This window comes from Pezoporus occidentalis, unplaced genomic scaffold (genome assembly GCF_034315485.1).
Source record: "Pezoporus occidentalis ecotype Australia unplaced genomic scaffold, CSIRO_AGI_Poc_V1 ctg57, whole genome shotgun sequence".
Classification (NCBI taxonomy): Eukaryota; Metazoa; Chordata; class Aves; order Psittaciformes; family Psittacidae; genus Pezoporus; species Pezoporus occidentalis.
In genome coordinates, this window is record NW_026915910.1 from 5,485,997 (window position 1) to 5,494,957 (window position 8,961).

General features: G+C 50.2%; 1 protein-coding gene across 1 annotated transcript; it reads right to left on the reverse strand.

Moving 5' to 3' along the window:
* Positions 1-1,477: 1,477 nt before the first annotated feature.
* NEIL2 (nei like DNA glycosylase 2) lies at positions 1,478-6,570 on the reverse strand. The gene is made up of 4 exons (XM_062638550.1): positions 5,943-6,570; positions 4,557-4,888; positions 3,117-3,313; positions 1,478-2,643 (listed from the first exon to the last, which is right to left on the reverse strand). Exons 1-4 carry the CDS (start codon positions 6,078-6,080, stop codon positions 2,327-2,329), a joined length of 984 nt encoding a protein of 327 aa, XP_062494534.1. The 5' UTR covers positions 6,081-6,570; the 3' UTR covers positions 1,478-2,326.
* Positions 6,571-8,961: the final 2,391 nt, after the last annotated feature.

Here is an 8,961-nt window from a genome sequence, read left to right on the forward strand (position 1 = left end):
ACCGGCCAGCGCTGATTGGGTGGCGGCGCGCGTCGCCACACGCGCGGCGCTGGCGGAGCGGGAAGGTGGCGGGGGAAGCGGGCGGGCCAAGGAGCGCGGGCCGCGGCGGAGCCTCCTTGTTCCATCCCCGCTGCAGGCCTGAAGGTGCTCGCTTGCTTAAGGCACCGCCTGTCTCCTTCCCTAGCGGCGGAGCCTCCTTGTTCCATCCCCGCTGCAGGCCTGAAGGTGCTCGCTTCCTTAAGGCACCGCCTGTCCCCTTCCCTAGCGGCAGTTCTCTGGAGCCACCCTCCTCTCGGCAGGATCGCCCCAGCCTGCTGTGAGCTGGCATGAGACCGCTGCCGGCTCTGTGCGTTTGGCTCACCACGAGTCAGAACGGTTTGGGTTGGGAGGGACCTTAAAGCCCACCCAGTTCCAACCCCTGCCATGGGCAGGGACACCTGCTATAGCAGGTTGCTCAAAGCCCCATCCAACCTGGCCTCCAGCACCCTCCAGACACCTAGGAGCTGCTATCTCATCCTCAACAATGGGAGCTCTATCTGCTGGAGGTTCTTTTGTGTGTGTTGTTTTCTGGTTTAGAAGGGTACTGACATTACCGTGTCTCAGTTCCATGCTTGCACTGACACCCTGCAGGACATGCTCAACAGTGACATTAACCATCTCCCTTGGCACCATAACCCCATTAACTGGATTATCAATCCCATAACCTGCAACCACTCAAAGGCAGCACAGTTCACATGGGAGAGGCTGTGCAACCCTTGAAAACAGCCTACCGCTGAGGTGTTCAACTCCAGCACACCCTGTTGATGTGCAAGCCACCTTTAGATCATGTGCCCTTAAATACTATATTTGCTTCTGGGCCCTCAGTACGAGAAAGACACTGAGGTGCTGGAGCAGGTCCGGAGAACGGCAGTGAAGTTGTTGGAGCACAAGTCTGATGAGAAACGGCTGAAGGAACTGGGGGTATTCAGTCTGGAGAAGAGAAGGCTCAAGGGGGACCTTACCGCTCTCAACTGCCTGAAAGGAGGTTGTAGTGAGGTGGGAGAAGAGACTAACCCCCAAGTAACAAGTGACAGGACAAGAGGTAACAGCTTCAAGCTGCACCAAGGAAGGTTTTGATTGGATAGTAGCAACAATTTCTTCTCCAAAACAGTAGTCAGGCTTTGGAACAGGCTGCCCAGGGCAGTGGTAGAGTCATAGTCCCTGGAAGTGTTCACAAACCGTGTAGATGAGGTCCTCAGTGGCATGGTTTAGTGGTGGACTTGGCAGTGCTGGGGTAAGGGTTGAACTTGTTGATCTTCAAGGTCTTTTCCAACCCAGCTGATTCTATGATTCTTTGAGAACAGTTCTGATGTTGACCCACCCTTAAGCAGCTGGGGAAAACTGCTGGTTCCATCCTCTACAGGGCAGCACCAAATGCTGGAATTCCCCTGTACATCTCAGCTTTCAGGCAAGAAACTACCAAGACAAGACACTGAACTTCAGATGAACATTACTGGTTCTAACTTCAGCTTTTATTCTTCAAGTCAGCAATCTATTGTCAAAATAAACCCAAATACTGGGAGAGTAAACAGCAACAGCTCCTGCCTACTACACAGACAGACACACAGCCAAACAAAGGAGGGATTCATACCATCCCTATTTCCAAACCTTTCTGCTTTCAAGTTATTTTGGAGGTAATGAGGTTTATGCAATCCCTGTCACAAGCACAGCATTTTTAATGATTTATTTTTAAGTGAATTGGCAGTTTGCCACAGAACTAAAATCTGCAGGGGCAGAGATGAGCTCCACCAAGCACTGCTGAGGTTTATTTTTTCCCATGGGATGGAGGCAGCTGTTCATGCAAGAGCTGAGAGAGGGAACAGCCACATCTAATTACACCTAATCATAGCCCAGCACACAGGTACAGAGGCAGGATTACCCAGTAGTGAGTCAATCAAGCTGTTCAGGCAGAAGGATATGCTCCTTTCTGCCAACTCCACCATAAGCCATTGCACCCATAGCAGGACCAAGGGGTAGGAGCTTTTCAGACCCCAGGAATCACCTGCCTGACCTCCTATGCTTTCCATTCGCTGTAGTCCAAACAGGGTGACCAAAATATTTCTGTTTACACTGTTGTGTCACTGTAACAAAAACCCAACAGACACGTGTAACTGCTTTCCTTTTTGCATCCAGAGGCACAGAGTGACTCCTGTAACCTCCACTGAGCACTCAGTTCTGCCAGCTCTCTGTCCTTGAAGAGCAAACTCAACAGCCTCAAAGAAACCATGAAGACCTTCTCACAATAACCAAGACACACCCTCCAGGAAAGGAGGAACACAAGGGCAGGTCACTCAGTGCCTGGGGAAGGATCCCCATTGCCTGATAGAACTTTAGGCTGGCATTGAGGACACCACCATGTAAGTCTTTTCCAGCCACCGGACGGTCCAAGAGTTTCCTTCATCACTGCATGCCCAAGAGGACAGTGCTCCTTCTGATATATCTGAAGGTGCAGCTTTCTCCCATGCAGCTTGTCCTGCAGCCAGTCAGAGCTGAACTGAATGGCACAGTCAAGCAGACGTTCCAGATCCAAGAGCTCCAAGAAAGTGCCTTGTGTTAATGGATGGATCTTGGCCAGGTACAAGACCTCATTCTTCATGATGTTCCCTGGAAAGAGTCAGAAATTAGGACACAATAAGGATATTTCTTACCAAGAAGATGCAGACCTATAGCTCCAACCTGTGACTTCTACCTCAAGGATCACAGCTAGCAACACCATTCCCATTATCAGAGGTGGCATATGAAGAGTAGGGTTACAGGTGGGATCAGACTGGAGGATGTTCTCTTCCTATAACCCTGGAAGCAGACCTTTTCTTCAATAAGTACAAGCCAATCCAATCACCCAAACCAAGACATTTCACAGGGCACTGCACCACTGGACTCACAGTGCACCCACATAGTTGAAGGCTGTGGTTACAGGCTGCAAGCCTTGTCCTCATCAAGAAGACCACATACCCTCAGCTGGATGAGTCAGAAACCATAGACTAAGGAGAAGGAGGCTCACACATGCAGCTCTGTATCTACAGACATCCCACCCACCTTCCTCCATCTCTTGGAGGCCACTATGCCCTGGAACTCACCCAGCCCTGAAAAATATCTTTGGTCTAAGAGCGTGTAGCAGATGGGATTGGGCGAGCGTAGGGCATCCAGTGCCTGGCCACGGTGGAACTCCCCAGACAGGATGTCAGAAGCAGGATCAGTCCTTGGAGAGGAGCACCAGTGCATTCGGCAGTTGTAGAAAACAAGGAAGCCTCCACTTTCAAAGTACAGAACCAGCCTGGGAATAGCAGAGAAGTTCAAGTCTCTCATCAGAAACATCCTTGAACCATTTGTTATAGTCTGTTCTGGCTGAAGAAACTTTCTGGCACACAAAAAGACAGCAATGGAATGAAAAGCTACCAGAGGATGAGAAAAGAGCCTGTACATGATGTAAGCTTAGGGAGAAGCACACAGCGAGGCATCAGCACTCACATACCTACGCATCCTCATGAAAGACAGGGAGGCATTGTGTACCAGTCCCCCATGCAGGAAGACTGCCACAGTTTAAGAAGGAATCAAAGCTGTACCCTAGTCCAGCTATTCCTTCCCTACAGCTTATCACCACACTTGCTTGGGCACACAGGGTCACAGCAAGCATTCTAACACTCTAGGCCATCATCTTAATACAAGGTAGCCTCTTTAATGATTTCAGCCAGGAAACTTGCTTGTGAACCCACACAACTTGCAACACAGTTGTTCATTCTGCTGCCCTGTGGTCCCTAGCCAAGAGACAGCAGGAGACAGGAAGATACATCAGCACCTCAGCTCTCCCCAGCAGACAAGTCAGATGACCAAGGGCTCCAGCAGTAGGGTCCACAAATCAGGGCATCTGATGCTGAAACTACTTGTATAGAAATAAAGTAATCCTTCAAAAGACTGCAGGATAGGAGGGCATGGAGTGCGTCCCTAACAAGGACACCACAGACAGAGGCCAGACCTACCTTGTGCATTACTAACCACTTGAGGTAAACAGTTCACAAGAGCAGTCCACAGCATCTTCCTGTACTTATCCCTTGTCCAGGACACTTCCACTGGGACTTAGGACAGACTGTAGCCCATGTTTTCAAGACAGTGCTGCCTCTGACAGCACTGCTCCAGCCTGTGGCTCCAGCCACCCTAGATGTAGGATATTTACCCAATGCTTTTTTTTTAAACATGTAATTGTGAGAAATTGGCATTTTCAGGGCATGATTCAGTCCAGCGCCCTAAAAGTTCTCTCTCTGCATAAAAACCTTTACAGAGCTGGTACTATGATCCCCAGGCTGACAGGCAGCATGCACACCACAAGTGCACTGTGGATTCCCTGGTTGAACACACCACACAACCACCCATTCCATCTCTCCTACCTACTTATCTTAAGACTTATCAGTGTAAAGACAGGGCTGAGAGCATCCACACACACATCTAGTTCGAGGCAGAGAGTGCCTCTCCAGAATGAGACACAGAGAGAAAGCAGAATTAGTAAGGGCTCCATTAAATACCTGGGTGCAGGGTCCTTCCAGTCCCCCCTCTTATTGGCTTTGTTTGCCCTTGAGAACTCGTTTGCCCGAATGCTGCCAAACAAGCCAAAGTGGAAGCGCAGCCAGTTGCCTGGACCCTCTACTGCTTCTGGGGCTTCAGGTCCTGAGTGCTGGGGTTCCTGCAGCTCCTCCTCCTGAGGATGTGTCCGTGGAACACAATCCTGTCCCTGCCCTCCCTGAGCAGAAGGACTTGCCCCGGTAGCAGCCTCACCCTGCAGCACTGTCTCTTCTGCAGCTGGTCCTAAGGACTCTCCAGCTGCCACAAATGCCAGGTACAAGTTCTTCCCGTGAACCTGAGGAAAAAGATGTGATGTACTGAGGAACCCCTGTTTCCATACAAGTGACTATTTTCTACAACCTCTTTGAAACAGAAGGCACATCACCCCATCCTGAACATGGGATTCATTAGCATTTGAGCACTGAAGTCATTCTCTCAGCACCCCTTCTTTGTCTACATGAAGCACATGGTATTTCAATGCCACTGCAGCATGAAGCCCTCCCAGAGGCCCCTGTCAGGCCAAAGAAACACCCTATGACAGACACTGGTGACAAAGATCAAAGATTAAAGTCTGTCACCACTGCTTCTCATTTGCCTCCCCACTTTGTTCTGGCCTCAAGTGTCTCAGGACAGGGTGAACTAACTCAAAGGTAGCTCTGAAGCCACAGCCTAGCCACAAATGACTATTAAATGGCTTGCATCTGTGCCCCTGGCTGAGACTATCATGTAATCAGAGGTGAAGCTGCAGTAGCACCTGGTCAGTCAAGTCCAAGTCATTGCCTGAGGGAAGTCAGCAAAGTGAAGCCCTCAGCAGGACTGACCCAGCGTGACTATCTCACAAGCTCCCACAGTGTAGACATTTCAACCCAACCCGGTAAAAACCCTGCCCTCTGGTGTAAGGTGAGCAACTGTGCAAGTTCACAGCTGAGGGGAACAAGGCTGCTGCTTCTGACAGCCACATACTGAAGAGACCAGCTTTCATCTACAAATAGCTCTAAACAAAACCAACTCTGCATCCCTTGAAAGGCACAGAGCCAGTGCATTAGCATAATCGACTCAAAACTGCAACTAATTCTGGGCATTCTCATGTCCAGCCACATCACTGCAACAGCCTCTCCTCATAGTTAACCTTGATCCTAAACTTTGCACCACAGAGCAGTACTCCAGAATGAGTGTTCACATCTCTCTCATCACATGCACCTATTCTAGCTATAAACAAAGCAATGGCCCACCTCAAACACCAGCCTGGTGTTGTTCTCAGGTTATGTACCTTCTGTGACTCATGCAGAACAATGGTGTTTGCCTCAGACTTGTCATGGACCAGTGCATCCATCTTTAGTACAGCTCACCTGGGACTCCTGGAGCCTCAGCGCATTCAGGTCATTCACATTGATCTTCCTGCTGCTTCCCCCCACCTTGACCACCACTTGTCCCACAAAAGGGGAAGTCAGCAGCTGGAACTTCCTCACGGATGGGCCCTCTGGCATCTTGAGCAGCTGAGGGAATAGCAGGTCTTTTTCACACTTGGTGCCCTAGACTTGAAGGAAAGTTGCACCTCACAAATACACAAAACCACTCAGAGGCTGAGCTTGCCACAGTTTCCTCACCCCCATCTTCCTTCTCTAGACACTGTGCCAAAGTCCATGAAGAGAAACAGGTTCATTTCAGGCCCAGGGATGTTGGGGAATTTCCACCCCAGGGATATTCTTAAATCAATCAAATAAGGCCCTGAGCAACCTGCTCTAATGGCACTTTTTGCTCCATAAGCAGGAATATGGCCTGGGGTTCTCCAGAAGTTCTTTCCTACCACAGGTTCCCCTGGAGTCAGAGAACCTTAAATTAGACTGTTTAGCATCTCTCTCCTCACCAGAAATGAGAGCTCACCTAACTCTAATAGTTAAAGCTGTGATGTTCCAGTACAAAGGGGGGACACAACCTTGCCTAGATATTAATGAACCAGAACAGGCCAGCGCACTGTTCTTTCCATGCCACCATGGCAAGTGCTGCTCCCTGATCAGCACTGGAGTTAGTTCACCCCCTTCGCCTGCTTTACCAGCTGCTCGCCCCGCTGACTGCGACAGCATGGGGGGGCTAAGGAGAATTTATATGCTCTACTAGCAGTATCTGGGATCAGAAGATGCTGTATGAGAGAGAGATGAAGCAGCACCATCCTACAGCATCCTGTAAGTCCCTCCAGGAAGTCACACCAATATATAAGGAGTTATTTCTGGCATGAAATCCCAGCCACATTTGCTTGCAGTGAGGACTTCTGTCAGGACTAGGTGTACAAGAAAGCAGGTTCTAGGACAAAGAAAGAACAGTTTGGCTTTCATCCCACAGTGCCAATTTCCTCTGCAGACTAATTCCAGGGACCAGCGCTGACCAGAGGCTCAGCTTCTAACCTAGCTACAAGGCTCTGTGTTACCAGGCACAGCTCTTAGTCTGATGTGAAAATCAACAGTAATCTTGTGCACGGTCCCTCATCAGTGGGGGCATTCCCATGTTATGCTAGCATCTCAGCTTCTCCAGTGCCTGGGCTAACTCAGATACAGACCCACGCTTGCATCAGCTCAGAGTGACTGCGAACCAAAGCCTTCAGTGCCACACACTCCTGCCACAGCAAGAAGCTCTTAGCCCAGAAGGAGCATTTAAGTCAGCTACCTCAACAGGGTTATGAACTGCAGTGTGGTGTGGACATACCCTCAACAGGAACAGGCAAGGCAGTGTGGCTGTATAAGCCTTCATGTGCACAATATGTAGCCCTTCTGGGTGAAACTGTAGCAGGTCTATGAATAATTACCCCACACCTTAGGGGATACAGGAATAAAGCTCAGTCTTTCACTCCAGCAGGGAAGAGGAGGATAACAAGCCCTGTGCGGGGCACGACACCCATCTTCCCAAAAACATGGCCACTGCATCCCAGAGCAAACTGCCTTAGCTGTCACACTACAGGCCTGGGACAAGGAAAAATCCTCCCTATGTACAGGCTTATTTCCAGCCCTTGTGCGCAGACAGAAACCAAGCACCAACACATGACAAGGGTAAGGCTGTCCAGTTCACCACCTGCACCCAGGGACTGCAGCCCCAGCATGGCTCCAAGCCCCCATACGAAGCTCCAGCAGTGATTTCAAGGCACAGCCTTCACCTTCCACGTACAGAGGATGCCTGGGATGCAGTGCTTCCCATACTTAGCCAAGCACCAACGTGCAGCTCTCCAAAACAACCACATCTAAAGTTTCCACCCTCGTGTCTCCGCAGTGCAGTGGGGGTGCCCCTAATGCCCACATTCCCGCATCCAGCCCTCAAACCAGCTCCCCTCCCAGGCCCACCCTGTGTATGCATCTGGAGAAGCAGAGCACGCAGCCCTCCTGCTCCTGCATGCTCTCGCCCTTCCTCTGCCCCTAGCCACGTTCCACAGCAGCTCCATCCTCTCCCAATCCACTTACCCAGCCTCCCCACGACCTTCCGCAGCCAGAGCCTTTCCACCCAGCTGCTACTATAGAGAAGGAAGACCCTCCTCCCAAAGAGCAGAGAGTTCCCCCATTGGATGGTGGGGCAGGAATGGGCAGGGTTTAAGGTCTCAAGCGCTGGTCACACTCCCGCTGTCAGCCGCGCTGGTGTCTAGGAGCTGGCTGGGTGGGAGGCAGGCAGGCAGGCTTGGTGCTCGTAGGAGGGCTGTGCTCAGCCACCTCCATCCTCTCCAGAAGCACGGCCCTTGCTGGAACGTGTTTTTGGTGTGAGGGTGGTGTTTCTGCGTGCAGCTGGCAGCTTTTAGGCTGTGCAGCAGCCTGCTATGCAAAGCTGTGTTAGTGAGCAGGCTAGAATGAGAAGTCAGTATTAAAGTGCCTTTGGGGGATTTTCTCCTCTCTGCTGTGCTAGGAGGATTACCTGCGGTACAGAAAACATATTTTGTGGTTTTCCCTATTTGTGTTAAAATCATAGAATGGTTTGGGTTGGAAGGAGCTTTAAAGTATGCATAGTTCCAACTCCCTTGTTTGCTAGACAGGGTTGCTCAAAGCCCCATCGTACCCAGCCTTGAACTGCCCTGTTGCTGGGTCTGTCACTTTTGGTGTTTGTCATCTTTCTGACTTGAATTACTCTCTAATTCTATCATTTTGAGCTCACTGGAGCAGGACATTGTACCATCACTTCTCCAAGTGTATTTCATGTGGGCTCATTTACCCCCAGCCCTCTCCAAGAAGCCCATGAGGATAGTCAGAGTCAAGCAGCAGCCTTCTGCTTTTATTGTCATTCTTTTATTTTCATTAGTTCTAAAGGTGTAGAAGTTACATGGATTGGTAGCCATACTACTTCATAATATATATTTTTTTACATCTTTAAATAATTACAGCTTGTTCAGTTGGTTGG

What these genes read in the sequence shown, in the direction of transcription:
- NEIL2 (XM_062638550.1), bottom strand. Translation starts at nt 6,080, where the DNA reads ATGCCAGAGGGCCCATCCGTGAGGAAGTTCCAGCTGCTGACTTCCCCT. An exon ending in TGGAAGGACCCTGCACCCAG is followed by an intron (nt 3,314 to 4,556) that starts GTATTTAATGGA and finishes TGCTATTCCCAG; the next exon opens with GCTGGTTCTGTACTTTGAAA. An exon ending in AAGATATTTTTCAGGGCTGG is followed by an intron (nt 2,644 to 3,116) that starts GTGAGTTCCAGG and finishes GACTCTTTCCAG; the next exon opens with GGAACATCATGAAGAATGAG.